We start from the raw sequence: 15,580 nt of genomic DNA, 5'->3' as shown, positions 1-15,580 counted from the left end.
AGTTTGAATTTAACCTTTAATACTGTGACAATTGTGTTGTGTCACTCCTCATTTTGTTCTAACAATGCAGCCAAGGTTAATGCTATCAGGTCCTTTTAATTTAATCAATACTGCCTCTGATGAAAAAAGGTATCAGTGTCTGTTGGTGAGAATAAACAGACAAAGGGCAGAAAGAGAGAGAGAGAATAGAAAAGAAAAGAGAAAAGGAGATAAGAATGTTTTTCCAGTCAGAGTGCAAAAAGCTGAAAATAAAAATGAATGAAGGTTTGTTTTATGACACAGTGAGCACACAGGTCTAAGGTTCAACAATCAAAACATTACAAGAGGCCCCAAAATACACAAACACGGAGGAGGTAAAAGTGTCACTTTGCCCCATTTTCATGTTTTGAGGACACAGAGACCTGTAGTTACCTCTCATACACTATATCTCATATCTCACACACAAATACACACATGTAGACGCACACAAAGACCACGCCAGTATAGCTAATCTTCTTAGTAATCACAAGGTTTGACTGTTGGAACGGAACAAAGTTCACATCATCATCAACAACAGTGGTGGTGCTTCTACCAATGAGAGAGAGAGACAGAGAGAAAAAGAAACACAAAGAGACAGACACGACAGAAAAGACAAAAAAGAGAGACCATTAAGAGAATCACGATTTTTACCTCTGGGCTGAACCGACAACCTTTTTTCTCTGAGGAATTATTCTCTGGATTATTTCCCTAACCTCTGCACTGAGACGTATTGTGACGCACTGACTGAATTATAAAAGTTTCTTTTAAGTCCTTTAAGTTACGTGGCTGCCATCGCCAAAGCCTCACCTTTGACCTCCACTTACATGCAAGCTACTGGAGACTATTTAACAGTAAGGACAAACGTTGGGGTAAAGACAACTATGGAGTAGCTCACTGAGAATATTTCTTTAGATTTTCATTTCTACCTACGTTAAATCATATCTGCATTGAAGGGAACTTGAAAACTGTAAGTAGATATTCTGGAATCTGTACATATTTATCTGATAACTGCTGCGTCTATGACACAGCAAGGCTGCACTTCTGGTAGGTGCAGGATGTTTTTGAAGTTGTTGAACTTTTTTGCAAATGTAAGTATTCTCTCTGCCTTTCGCTTTGGTGGTTTGTGTAAAGGAATTTATCCAGTCAACAGAATTTGGTGGGTGTCTCCTTCTCGCAGGACTTACTTGGTAGTGAAATACTTGGTAGGGTGGATAATTTTGCCTCAGTGCTGAGGGGAACTTAGAAGTAAACAAGCTATAATTTCGCATGTGGAAAATAAACATATGACTTAAACATATCACTGAGACAGCCACCAAAATTACAGTTTTGTGTCCCTTGACTCTGTGTTTGAATTATACCGGCGTGATATGGTTGAAATTAAAGTCAAAATATATTTCTTGGAAATACAACACACACTTGTTGTGTCATGGAGCACTGCATCATTTGAGACGTGTCAGTTGATGCCTGTAGCTGTAGTTCACATACATCATAAAGACAGAAGAAGTAAATGTCACAGTATCCTGGATGTGCCAATTTGGAATGTGAACATGATAAAATAGAGTAGAGAAAGTAGTTCTTGAAGAGAGATTGCTGGCTTCTGCACAAGTGGAAGCTGGCTCAAATTTGAATGAATTGCTATGTAATGGCCTAAAATATGCATGCAACTTGCACTGAGATTAAAGATGTGCCAATTTGGAATGATGGAATAAATAAAACATGCACATCATTACCTGTTAAATTACTGACTTTTGCATCACAGTCTTACCACCTTCCCATCACAATTAGATTCCTCTGAAAGGTAACAATCAATCTACTGTAATTAAATCATTTTCCATTCCATCACTTAATGCCTTAAGTTATTCATCATAGTTCAGAACCTGAACAAGGCTGTGCGCAATAGTAAAATATGAGCTACATTAACAGTCTCACCTTTAAATTTGAGCCTGGAGATCTTAACTACTTGGTGGTTTTGAAAAGAATAATGGCCATCTACAGTGTGCCATCCTCTGACTCAGTTTCCTATTCAGCAGCTATTGTTAATACATGTAGTTTGGAATTGCCTCACATTAAAAAATATTGTCATTGCAATACTGTTAAAACAGTACTATATATAATGTACACAGCCCAGTCTTAACATCAAAACCTAGATATCTTTGACCTGAAAATCACCAATTCAACGCTCACTGGGACATGTTATCTGATCACGTGTCAGGTATCCTATCAAAATCAATCTTGACTTCTTCTCTTCTCTGATTTCTTTCTCCCATGCAGCAGCAGTATGGAGGTGCTCAGTGGCCCCTGGGCTGATGTGGCTCTGCTCCTGCGACAGACCATCATGCAGACAGACAGAGGGACAGACAGTTTTCTTCCTTTCTGGTTCTTCAGCCTGCTGCTGTTCCTGTCTGTCTGTCTGCTGCTGCTGCAACTGATTATCTACCTCAGCTGGAAACTCAGACAGGGTAGGCATGTTATTAACTTTTTATGTCTCGCCCATGTTCAGACCACTTGCTATGTTACATTTACGATGCTGCCGTGTAGCTAAATGGATACTATGAGGGGTCTTTCTCCAGGGCCACACATACTATAAATACATACGCTCATCTCCACATTTTATTTTTCTGTGTGTTACAACTTGGAGATTTTACTTCATGCTATCAGTTGCTATGGCCACCATTACACACCATTTTGTCTATGTCAAGAAAATATTCTCATTCAACATTGTGAATGAGAAGACACACAGACAGACAGACAGACAGACACACACAGACACACACACACACTACTGTGTCTTGTAGAGGTCTCATACTCTCATATGACTTTTGAACAAAAACTGACAGCTCATGTCGCTCCCAGGTGGAAAAAATGTCTGAGTCCTGTAACGCAGCTGCACTCTGAATAATAAAAAAACATCCAAAATAGATTACAAGAAAAAACCTAACAACTTGGCATGATGACATTTTTGGAAAAAAACAAATTTGACTTTGAGGCTAATGATCACTGAGAGTATCAGTTATACTGGCCTGGTTTCTGTGAAAGTGTTTATATGTTATTGTGTGAGAGAGATGCAGTGTGTATTAGAGAGGGTGTACTGCAGGTTTTAGGGTACTGCATGGAAAACCTGGAAACATGGCTATTCTTTCATCTGTGTGTACACATGCTCTGGTAACAAATGTTGTTTTGATAAGTGAACCTGACCCCTTTGCTCTTTGCTTTGACATAAAATACAAACACACACAGTCAATTATACACACATCCCGTAAAGATAATAGGTTCACATACGCCATCTGCTCCCACTCTCACTGGGAATATGAAAATGAAGATTACAAAGAATTTTCTAAGACTTTCCTTAGCTTAGTCCCACAGTTTGTGATTAAAAAAAAAAACAAACTTGTAACTTTCAGCTCATGGTTTGTCCTGATGTCTTTTGGATAATTATCCCAGAGGGTGCGTTAATGGTGACTACAGTTTTGTAACCATCAAAACTAATTAACAAGTAAACACCAAAAAAACTAAAATATTTGCTCTTGCTTGAGTACCATTTGCTAAAAACTGCAGTGCCTCGTTTTAGCAAATTCCTTAGCATTTTACAAAAATGAAACTATTCTTTTAAGACCCGTTTAAAGATTTGTTTCTTTAGTAAGATTTAATGAGCTTGATTCAACAGACAAGATAGGAGAGTCAGGAGGTGTGTGGGTGTCAGTGTACATCCTCTGAGGCCAATTATAATCAATTACAGCTAATTGTCAGTGGTACTAACTAAAGAAAAACACTTCTTTCTTTTAAAGAGCTTAGTGTTTTACTGACTCATACTTAATGAGAAACATCTGTTATCCAGTCATTAAATAACTGGCACAGAGATGCTGAAGTTGCATTTTAAGTGAGTAACTGATGTGTACACTACCACAGTAAGGTACTTTTCATTTGAACTCACTCAGTGACGTGGAGGTCCTTGCTGCTTTTTCCTGCTGAGGAGACATCCAGCTCTCACCATGGGCAACTCCACAGCTAGCAAAACATTAACAGCAATTCTTTCAAATTTCGAATAAAACATGCCAATTTCCAGGCTCAAAAAGTAAACAACCTCATATTAGTGAACTATACAAAGTTAACAACTGTTAATTGTGATTAATTATGTTAATAATTTTGTTGTTTTTACATGTTATGAGGTAGCTTACTGCTAAGCTAACTTAAAAATGTTAACAAAATGGATGTCTGTTATCAATGCAATATATCTATCAAAGTAAGTTAGCAGACTCAAGTTTCTGTGTTAATTTTCAAAGGGGAAACATTCCTATTCAATTCGATTCAGCTCACTTCTGTAAAAGAAGAGTTAAACTAGACATTTGATTACCTGCCTGCAGACACACCTGTAACCATCACTACAACCGGAGAAGGGCGAGTCGGGTGGTGGCTCTCATTGCGCATGCGCAGAAAATAGCTATTGTTGACATTCGCATGTGACAACGTCCATCTGTATCATTCTTAGTTATTTAATAAATTTAATGAATTTGTAAATGTGCAATATGTCTGAGAAACATACCGTATAACTTAATGCAGTTAATAAGGCAGTCAATACTTATACTGAATGATAATACCCAAATCTAGGCTATCTGAATGATCCACAAAAAAATACCCTAGATTGAGCTACTCGCCATGAGGTTTGTACTCTGTGACCTACACTGTATTTTCTCAGTCTTGCTCTGTATTATTTCTTTCATCCCCAGTTGAGGCTGATCTGTGGGGGTTTCCAGAGGACAGAAGCGCCATCCACAGGCAGATACACAGAAGTACACACCTGAGGAGGAGGAGCGTTGGGTAGCATTCATACACCTGACCGGACACACACACACACACTCAATATGAGTTCAAACTGTCTCTATAGCAATATGACCACTGTGGAGACCATCATGGACGTGGGAGGGACATATCTCATAAGCTGTCACATGAGAATAAAAGTTGAAGCCTGTATAGAAAATCTTTAGCTGTCATAGATCTGTGAAAACCAATGCTGTGCCTCTTGAAAAACTCAGGAAAATTTGGAAGCCATTTAAACAGCTGTCTGTACATATGTACAACATCTGTATGAAGAATCTTACACATGAAGAACAGTAGTATTTTTGGTATAGTGAACACTTAGTGTACACATTATTACTACCTGACTATGACATCAACTCATGTACATTAACATACAACATTTACATGTTTTGAATCACAACTGAAATGAATGAATGAGGAAATGGACTGACCAGACAGATTTCAGAGTATAACAATCCTTTATTTAAACAGTGTTACACTGGGGAGGAGTGGCTGTGCGTGGGGAGACACAAGACAGTTAAGCTGCTAGATAGAAAAACCCTACCGGTGATCATTGGTTGGCTAAGAAAGAGCAATGAGGCAGCTGGTTGGTTTTCCAAAACTCAGTTCTTTATAAAGTTTTGTGGAAAGTGAGTTTTTACTTAGTTAAAATACAAAACTTTGCTGGTTTTAATTGACTTTATACCACCTCATCTGTCCAAACTGTAGTACCAAGCCTGAGCTTTATGTGTAAAGAATATAATTGGCGTCAATTATAAAACATTCATCTCATCAGCCCCCACACAGAAAGTCATGTCACTGTGTCAGATGAAAGTTACAATGCCCTCCATAATGTTGAGATCCCTGACAGTTTTAAAATCAGCTGGCGTAGAATCATCTGTTTCTTATCCATGAGTAACATTATGGAGTTGCCTTGGTAACTGCTGGAAACTTCCAATGGTCCAACTCTTGTCTATTTTGCTTTTTTATCTTAATAAAAGTTACTGTCATTCATTTGTCATTCTATTTTTTTCTTTTTTGGGTGATCTCACATAAAATTTATGAGAAAAAGCTACAAACATTTTGGAAAACCGGACCTCACCGCCCCACAGCTCCTGTGACTGGATAGAAGAAAGCCCAGACCCCCGAAAAGAGGTTTAATCTGTGGCCAAAAGTACAAAAAGGAAACGGTGGCAGAAAATTTGATTCATAATGGTGTTCCTTCAAAAAACACTGTGACAATGTTATAAATATTCAAGAGGGGGGCACAACAATTCCCGCCTTTCAACAACTAGATCAGTTTCACAGAAATAGGACGACAAATTATGAGAAAAGCTACAAATATTGTTTTTTTCTGTTTTGAACAGCGAAAACTCACAAAGCTGCCCATTGTTGCATGGTTTGTTTGTTTTTTTCCTTCTTTTTCTGCTGCTTTGTCTCTTTGCAAGAGGGTTAGAGGTTAAAGCTTCCCCCTCATCTGGAATGTCATTTAACTGCATAGTAGAGGTCAGACCGGTGTTTCCCAATAAAAAGCCAAGACAGTCATTACCACTCTATCATCTGGACATGTCTCAGTCCAGAAATAAAGTTTTAAAATGGTTTCAAATTAGGAGGTCAATACTCCTTCATTAAAAACACACAAAGTATTCTGTTGAGTTCAATGTGAAATGCCACTATGTCCAGTCAGAGAGGAGGGTTAAGACAAACCTAGGCAAGTCCAGGTGGAATGTTTTCATATAAATCTGTGGCACTTCTTTGATTACAGATCAGATTTTACAGAATATGTTTTTCTTTTTGTTTCTGTCCACATTGAAAATCTGTCAACTAAATACATTGGACCAAACTCCTTGTTCTAACCTGTTTAATGCCACCGATATTTAAACAGACACATTTTTGTGGATTTCTGCTGAACATTTGGCTAAAGGACAGAAAATGAATAAAACATCATGAGATTCCATGTAGGGGGGTTTTCAAGAGCACTTCAAGCCCTCTGATACACTTCCCTTCAAGCTGCATTTTACTGTTATGTTGTAACTGTTTCCATGTCTGTCTGCAGTGTGTAGTTATGTTTGTATTATAGAATCATCTAGAATACAACTGAATGTAATTTTGAAATTTAAACATATAAAATACCATTAACACGGCACAATATTTGGTTGTGGTGAAACAGTTACAACACAGCCAGCGCCATGTCAAAGATAATCTTATCTAGACATACTGTATGAGCCGAGATAATCTGTTATCTACACACTCTCAAACCAATCAATCTATACTCGCTCAAGATACTCTTTGAAGATAAAAATGTGTGAAGACATGCTGAATTTAATTCCACCTCTCATTATGTCTAGCAGGTTTTGTTGGTAGGTAAAGAAGCTGGGAGTGAAATTAAGTACTGAACTACGATGACAAACAGGCTCCGAGGCAGAGCTAGCAAACCGGTAGAAATTGCTTGTGACAGAACTGGTTTCCAAGCTGTTCCAGCTGCATGTCCTCGTTTTGGTACCTGCGTTGGTCATAGCACAAAACTCTTTTTGAATAATATAAATTGCAGATTGTTTGTTAAGCATTGTCCTAAGAATATTAAAACAGCTTTAACTCACTGCAGGGTGCAATATAACGACTGCCCAAAAAGGCCGACAGGCAATAATGTTCAAATTCCTTTTCACTCCCAAATAGATGATGGTCGGCATGGTACAGCGCTAACACTATCTCCCAATTACACTTCTGTTTACTGGTCCTCTCTCCCAATCAAAAGTCAGTTTGCTGCTCCCTTGCTCCCCTGCGGCCCAGTGGGAATGGTTAGTGTCGTACAGTGGGCGGGCCCAGGGAGAGCGTTTAGCTAAGTAAAAGCTGGATTACTGCTTATTAACCTTCATTTAGTTTACTGTACAGAACGTTGTATACGCCAGCGTTAAAGTCAGTTCATTTTCAGTTCTGAATTCGAAAATAAAGTAAAACCCACTGACCCAGTTAAGAGTCCTTCCACTCTTACCTACTGTAAATGTTAAAATGTCTTCTCTTGAGTAAAAAGTGAATTGAACTGATAATGAACTCACTCAGCTGCCAGTCAACACACAAGGAATGTGGATGAATAATAACTATACTTACAGGAAAAAAAGACAGAACCATAAAAAACAAAAAAAAACAAAAAAACAAAACAAAACAGGTTGATTGTTTTTTTTTTTACTGCAATCTTTTTAAGTTACAGCTCCCTAATCTCTGTAATTATTAGTAACAAAATGTGAACACGTGACACAACTGGTTTCTACCATAATCCGACTCCGTGAATGTCTTTTAATGAGTAAGACTCCTGGATTTTGTTACACTTTGAAAATGTTTCCAAAAAAAAAAAAATACCAAGTTGCGTCTCCCCATTTCCTGCAGGCCTACTTGTTACTGTAAAAATTTGAAATGACTGACTTATATTTTTTTTACTCTTCACTTCATGAAGTGAGGGAGGGAGCTGTAATTTAACACACAACATTTTTTTTTTGTTCAGGAATGCACCAACACCACTTTTCCACTGCTGATACAGATACCAAGCAAAGAACTTCATAGCTTTTTGACAAAAAAGATAAAAAAGATAAAAACAGTTTCAATTTGTTTTGACTTTTGAGTGTTATTGAAGGTCAATAACAATGATGAAATAATCAATACAATGATGAAATAATCGGTACAATGATACAGTCATCATTCTTAGGCTTGTATCTCATCAGAACTGGTCATCAGTGCATCCCTAAAGGTTTTATTTTAACAGTATCTGACAGACACACTATCTTCTCTCTTTTTGTAAAACAAACAGTTAAAGAAAAAAAAAAAAAAAAAAAAAAAAAAAAAAAAAAAAAAAAAAAAAAGCACTATTAAAAAATAAAAACACACTACAAATGTTAAGCTAACAAAGTGGTTCTTTTGTGTTCCCTCAGAGAGAGTGAGGATATTATTTTTCTTTTACTTGGTTTTGGAGTGAGGGATTTAGATGCACCACAGACATGTAAGAAAGACCGACCGCGAAGAGATTGGTGACCAGCGACTCCCTCTGTCTAAGTCTTCTCCTCCTGCTCTTTAGCTCCTCTTTTTCTCCTCCTCTTCAGTCAGTCACGGTTGGTCGTCGTAGGGTGAAGAAGGTCGTTCAACGTCAACAGAGAAAACAGTCATGATGGGCCCTTCAACTCTGGAAAATAGAGTTGAAGGCAATCAGCCTGAGTGTTATGATGACTGGCGCTCAACATTCCTGTAGTTTCCTACTCAAAATATTCCCCTTGTACTCCACACAGCCAGACCTCCACCAGTCACAGCCTACATTTAATGTTCCCTTCTCTTCCTTGAACTCTTTGCGCCTGTGTAATGATGGCTGATGGTTTTAGCAGCTTCATATGTGGGAGTTTTTATTTCATCTCAGTTTTTGTCTCCAGCAAATAAACCGCTACATGCACTCCCACAGTTAAATACCTCCCAGTATTACTTTCACCATGAATAATAATAATAATAATCAGTTACTATTATTATTATTACCTGAGTTCAGTCAATCCTCCTCCTCAGCCAGTTCAGTTTCTTTATGAACCACCACTCTGGTAACAGACATGTCAGGATGTTGCTCTTTGGCCTCCTTAATGGCCTGGGCCAGTGCCTGCGGTACCAAGGGGCAACCACACAGTGGCAGCACAGAGCACAGCAGGCAGTGGAGTTGGTGGAGGAAGGAGAGGAGGGGAGAATGGTGAAGTTAAATGAAAAAAATAAATAAGAAACACAAAGAAAAACGACAAGAATGCAGGATTTACGGTTAGTGTGATTTGTGGCATTTTACTTCTTTGGATTAATTGGGATCTAAATTTTATGAAGTAAAATGACTTCAGATGGAGTCAGATGGAATCAGGTGGAGAAAAACAATATTTAAAAGAAATTTAGAAAACTTAAATAAACCAGTGGACAAAAGATCATGCAGATCCAGATATATAACAAAATAGTTTTTTACTTTTTCAAATATTTGAAATATTTCAAGGCTGAAAATGCATTCTGATACCACAAACCTCTTGTTTCACTTGTGATACAGTTTGTGGCACAAGTCAAAGTTTGTCAAATAAATATTAATTGCTCATCACTTTCAAATATCTGAAATGCCTGTAAATGTATTTAATCAAGTTGTCAAATGTAAAAATGCAGGCTAGGATTTATAAATCAAATTTTACAGGGCAGTCTGTATGTACGTATATGGATAATGAGAAATTTCATATTGTTTTGAAATTTCATGGTCAGTGTTTCACATCAAATCCAATCTATTGGTATACAGGGCAGACATGACAGAAGATGTCAGTGTCATTGTCCAAATACATTAGGACTGAACTAACTCAGATGTGATCTCCTCAGTGTAGATTTAGCATGTAGTATTCATCACATCTGGGGTACCAAAAATTAAAAAGATATGATTTTCTCAAAGGCAAGGACAGAAAATTAAACTAACGAAGGTGAGCAACAAAATCGGGCACAGAATGGTAAATAAAATTTTTTTAAAAACAGTTAAAACACTGTTTTCTAGCTGTATGGATGAATAAGTGAAGAGATGGATGCAGCAGATCCCAGCCAATGAGTGAACTTATGAATTGTGGGTATCTGTAATTAGTGATGAATGAATTAAATTGTGCAAGCAACATGATCAACATGTTACCAGATGTCTATTTGTTCCCTTAATTCTAAGCAACCAGAATAAAATCCCTCTTTAAACTGAATTAAATGAATCTGGGCCTCAACATTCTTGTCAGCAGTCAGCAGCAGCCAGCTTCATCATTTCTCTATCAGCATTTTTCATTTCTATGAACAAATGTCCCACATTGAAGGTGCAACATCTAAAATCGATTTTTGGAGAGCCTTTCACAATATGCATATTTGGACAGAATAAAGAGACCCATCAACCAAGCTGCTGAAACACCAGGTAAAGCAGAGTGATCAGCTGTGTGACTGAAAACTGACCTGGTCGTGGTCGATGTCGCAGTCGCCAGTAATGACGATGCGTTTCTCAATCCTCGTCTCTGATAGGCCGCCCTTTAACGTCTGGAAAAAAATTCACAACCACAATGCTTTGATGCCTGTCACAATGGATTAATTATGAATAATCAAGGCCCACCTGGGTGCTGGTGGGATACAGCTGAGTGGCTAACATTGTCGTGATGGCCCAACAAGTCAAAGCAGATAAAGAATTATCGGACGTCAAATAACAGATGAGTGAACTGCTGCTTAAATAATGTAAATTTGGACACTCACAAAGCAGAAATACTGTATTAGGGTACCATGACACTGCATGCACAGTTGTCATGGGGATATACAGTTGATGTAAAGTATGGACCGTGTCAAGATAGGGGTACAAACATGATTTTAAAGTGAATAAATGTGTTTATATTTGCAGAGCTTTTGTACAGCAATGTTCATGATAGCTATATTACATAAGAATGAGCCGTCATATTAATATGACAAATGTGTGTTTGTGGGCGTGTGTCTGTCTGTACCTTGGTAATGTGTGTGGTTGTAGTAGTACACAGAGATTCAGAGGTGATTGTCTGAGCAGTCATCAACACTCCAGGCTCGCCATCACCATTACCATCCAACTGATAACAGGGAGAGACAAAAAGAGATAATCAGCTGTTGATTACCACTAGAAAACCCCCGTTACATCTTTGATGCTTCAAATGAATTCTTTTAAAATGAACTTAGTTTAAAAATATAAATAAATAAATAAATAAATAGATAAAAACTCTTTCCCTGTGGGAGAAGGAATGGTTGAGGGCATCATGCACTGGTGCTAGAAAGGAAGCACTTTGGAACATGGAACGTTAACAATGAAAATAACCTTTAAAATAATTACAAAATCTAAATGATTCACACAAACACAATGCGAATCCTGAACGCTAACACACATAAGGAGAGTATAAATAAAAGCTCCCTGTGTTTCTCAAGTGTGCACCTGTGCGGCTTCGTAAGTGATGGTCTTGGTTTCCGTATGTACGATGGGCACTTCTTTTGTTGCTATCTCAGTTTTCTGGGCTGCAAACGTGTCTGATATAGTCACCATTTCTGTCTTTACCACAGGTGGCTGGGGAGGGAGGAGAGAGAGATGTGAGGGGGGAGGAAAGAGGGTTAATATATTAAAACTGAGACCGTTAAGGAAACAAAGAAATATCTTTTTATCTATGCACTTTCTTTGGGATTAAATTCACTTCCAAGTCATTCAATTTAAATGTTTTGTTTAGCTATTGGAAAAAAATGAAGACAGTGAATGTGTACTTAATTATCGTCAAATTAACTGTATTTTTCAATTACATTAGAGACCATTGTTTTGAAGGGGAAGTGATTCAGTTGTGCCACATACAGTGCTACACGTAGCAGTAGCTGTAGATGTACAAACGCAACATATGCAAGTGAATGCAGCAAACTTAATGCAAGAAATCAAGAGCTCCCAAACTCCTGCGAGCCAACATCACCAAACGCAGAATACGACAGCATCTACTTAATGCCACGTGACAGCAACAACTACAACAGCAGCACAACTACAGAAATATATTTGGCGTCAACATGCAGCTCAAAGTACGACACAGCACGAACATGCATAACACATGAGCCGATAAAACAAACAATGCTCAAATGACTGGCAAACAAAACGGCAATTGTAATGTAAAACAACATGCAAAGATGACATTCAGATGAGCAGGTGGCATTTCCAAGGTGGTTGGCAATGACGATTTCCACAATACTGTTACCATGGTGACCATGACAAGCCAATTAAACACTAACACAGAGAGAGAGAAGCATCACTGCCAAAACACACGGAGGACACACAAATGCGCACACACACACAAGGTGAAATACAGCATGCAGAACAACAATACTTGTCTAAAAGCAACATGCATTTCCCACTTAGGCCCCATTTACTTCACAACACTAAAATACAATGCAGAGTAGGAGGCATCAACAGCAACACACCACACAATGCACGGCAGCAGAGGACTAGTCAAGTTGATAATGGTATGAAGACATTAAAATATATGAATATGGCTATAATAAAAAATAAAGACTGAATTAATTATGTAGGGAATGGTAACTTGACACCAAAGCAACAATGGTGAATTGTATATTCAAAATACTCTTCTGTCTGTTTTACTGGGATTTTACTACTTCTGAGAAGGTTTCATTTTAGGCTTAAAAGAGTTGTTTTCACAGGACCCAGATGAGTGTGAGGATGTACATGGGGCTTAATTATTCACGCAAGCAGGAAGGAAACCGGCACTGTGGAAAGCAGGAGGGAAAAAAGTGGGTGTTTCTACAGTTGGTAGGAGGGATCAAAGCCCAGGGAAGCTCCGCAGTCGGCCCAGTGAAGACTTTACCTCAGAGCAACAAATAACCTGTGGCCGGTGCTCTGCTTCAACCAGAGAGGCTTCTCCGTTCATTCTGGGCTCCTCCTCTTCCTCTGCGTGGGTGACCAACCCCTGCACAGCCTCCTCAGGCAGGGGGAGACCATTGGGAGCTTCATCAGGTGTGACCATTGGATCGTCGGTGCTTTCCTCTGTCTCCCTCTCACATTCTTTCTCCTCCTCTGCATTGTTCTTCTTCTCTGGCACTGTGTCCTCTTTTCTGGACTCCTCTACCTCTTGAGTGATTTCTTCTGCGGGATAAGTGATTACAGATGGAAGGGAAGTGTCTGGAACTGAAATGCTCTGCTCCCCCGTCTTATCTTCCTCTTTCTTCTCCTGCTCTTCATCCTCTTCCTTCTCCTCTAGGATTTGCGTATGCGAGATGGATACAGGGACATTTGGGTGGTACTCTGCTTCTTCCTCGCTCTCGCTCTCGGATGAAATGCTCTCCTGCTTTGCTGCTTTTGCTTCCTCTGCTATCACTACATCCTCTTCAACCTTCACTTCCGGCTCTCTTGTTTCCTGCTCTGCAGGTGGGCCTGCAGGAGAGCTGGTTGTAACTGTGACAAGTCCAGGTTTGGTTGTTTTGGAAACCTCTTGGACGACAACGGTTTCTTCGATTTCAACTTCAGTTGTCTATACACACGCACATACACACGCACACATGTACACGTAGTGCACAGACACACACGCACGATGAGGTGCACACACATACACAACAAACGCATGGAGACAAAAACAAAAACAACATGATCATTGAACATAAATTAAAAAAAATCAAGTAGGTCAACTGAAAATAAATTAATACAAAAGCAAAATCAGGAATAAAAAGGAGATGAAGATGTTCAACTGTGGACAAAAAGAGGTGAAAGGGCGAGAAGACAAGTAAGAACACAGATAACAAGTAAGAAGAATAGATGGCTGTAGTAAGAACATGAAATTTCAAGCTGCAAGTGGAAAATGAATGAAGGCCTGAAGAAAATGATGGATGAAAAGCATCATGAATGGAAGGCTGGATGGATTAATAGAAGAAAGTTAGGACCACCTTAGCAGGTTCTTTGGTATCAGAGATCGTACTATCATCTGCAGCTGCTTCCATTTGGGGCACATTCACCTGCGTGACACAGAGGTTACCATGACAATTATTAATATTATAATTAATCACACACCAGCAGTCATATCATCATTATTAGCAATTAGTGATGCTCGTTATTGCAGCATGGGGAGGGGCTGACTTTATTTATTCTCCCTCTCTGTCCATGGTGGACTGTCTTTCATGCACAGTCAAGTTCATTTCCATACAGTGTCAAGTTCATTGCAGCAGGCAATAAAAAGGAGATGGGATAAAGAACAAAACGGAGAACAGAAAATGTAAAGAGCCAAGATGGATTGAAGAGAATATCCAATCAATAAACACCGAAGCTCATCTTCACTTAATAAAAAAATATATAGAAACATGGCATTGAAGTCAGCAGTGTCTTGACCGCAAAAAAAGTGTCAGACCATAATGAATTTAATTCAAAGTCTTTTAAAAGCTTACGTAAGAAGCCACAAAGTAAACACATATGGGTTTCTAATGATGGAAACTGCTGCTTCAACACCTGCTGCTTTTAATATAGTTTTTTTTTTTCCTGCAGATGCTGGTGAGGCAAAGATAAATAAATGGAGCAGATTTTTACATTTGCAGTCAGTCCACATACATGTTTATCACAACAACACGAACAGATGACACAATCACAGCTGTTAGTTCTTTCAGATTAGATTAGATCATGCCCATTTTGAATCCACAGTTCATTTAGAATGAATGGTTTCTGATACAGAATGAAGGATGGCCACCATTCATTCATCCAGCATCCATAGCAGGCATTATGGGCAACATCTGGTAAGCATCCTCACTCAAGTGAAGCATTACAGGTTGTCAGTTTACTTTCAAGGTGATCGATCAACTTATGGAGCAGATAAAAACTCCAGTCAGCGAAATGGTGGCTTTGTGACTGGTTGATCAAAAAGAAAATTGTGTATGGACTGCAATGCAAGTAAACTGACTCCTAAATGTTCAGGAGTAGCAGCAGCACCTCAGTAGCAGAGAGCGTAGTAGTTGGGGAGATAAGAAGCCCTTGCGGCGCTGTAGTGGAGGTAGTAGATGAACATGTGGTTATAACAGCATCTAGTGTCAGTTCGGGAACACTGCAGGCAGCCTCAGCAGTTGAGTCAAAGCCAGTGCAAGAGTGTCTACTGAAAAGTACAGACGCTATCTCCTCTTCAAGGCTCTACAGCGACATACAAACACATGTAGAGGGCAGAACACAGAGAAGCAGAGAGACAAGAAATCACACAGAGCAGTTAAACACAACAGTAACACAAGACATAAA

The 15,580-nt window shown here is 38.8% G+C and overlaps 1 protein-coding gene and 1 long non-coding RNA gene across 16 annotated transcripts in view; one reads left to right on the top strand and one right to left on the bottom strand.

The window, feature by feature from the left end:
- The first annotated feature begins 427 nt into the window (after positions 1-427).
- LOC111672524 (uncharacterized) lies at positions 428-5,027 on the top strand. Of its 2 annotated transcripts, none has more exons than XR_015438732.1 (3): positions 428-985; positions 2,290-2,477; positions 4,743-5,027. It is a non-coding gene; the product is annotated as an uncharacterized LOC111672524 (long non-coding RNA). The 2 variants fall into 2 exon arrangements; XR_002762020.2 differs by having other exon boundaries at positions 436-869.
- Positions 5,028-5,272: 245 nt separating this feature from the next.
- The window catches only part of epb41l2 (erythrocyte membrane protein band 4.1-like 2), a 50,890-nt gene continuing 40,582 nt past the window's right edge, over positions 5,273-15,580 (bottom strand). For 5 of the 14 annotated variants that reach the window (XM_023430061.2, XM_023430063.2, XM_023430062.2 and 2 more), the window contains 8 exons: positions 15,284-15,478; positions 14,254-14,322; positions 13,182-13,844; positions 11,765-11,893; positions 11,310-11,408; positions 10,777-10,857; positions 9,325-9,439; positions 5,273-8,983 (listed from right to left, as the gene is read on the bottom strand). In XM_023430061.2, the coding sequence (XP_023285829.1) occupies positions 9,335-9,439; positions 10,777-10,857; positions 11,310-11,408; positions 11,765-11,893; positions 13,182-13,844; positions 14,254-14,322; positions 15,284-15,478 (1,341 nt within the window). In that variant the 3' untranslated portion in view covers positions 5,273-8,983; positions 9,325-9,334. The remainder of the gene's footprint in view (positions 8,984-9,324; positions 9,440-10,776; positions 10,858-11,309; positions 11,409-11,764; positions 11,894-13,181; positions 13,845-14,253; positions 14,323-15,283; positions 15,479-15,580) is intronic. The other 9 variants (XM_023430066.2, XM_023430067.2, XM_023430070.2 and 6 more) reach the window with 5 other exon arrangements.

This window comes from Seriola lalandi, unplaced genomic scaffold (genome assembly GCF_002814215.2).
Source record: "Seriola lalandi dorsalis isolate HSWRI2012SDOR001 ecotype SW California unplaced genomic scaffold, Sedor1 jcf7180002054901, whole genome shotgun sequence".
Classification (NCBI taxonomy): domain Eukaryota; kingdom Metazoa; phylum Chordata; class Actinopteri; order Carangiformes; family Carangidae; genus Seriola; species Seriola lalandi.
The sequence above is the reverse complement of the archived record's forward strand: the minus strand, read 5'-3'. Positions and strand labels throughout refer to the sequence as shown.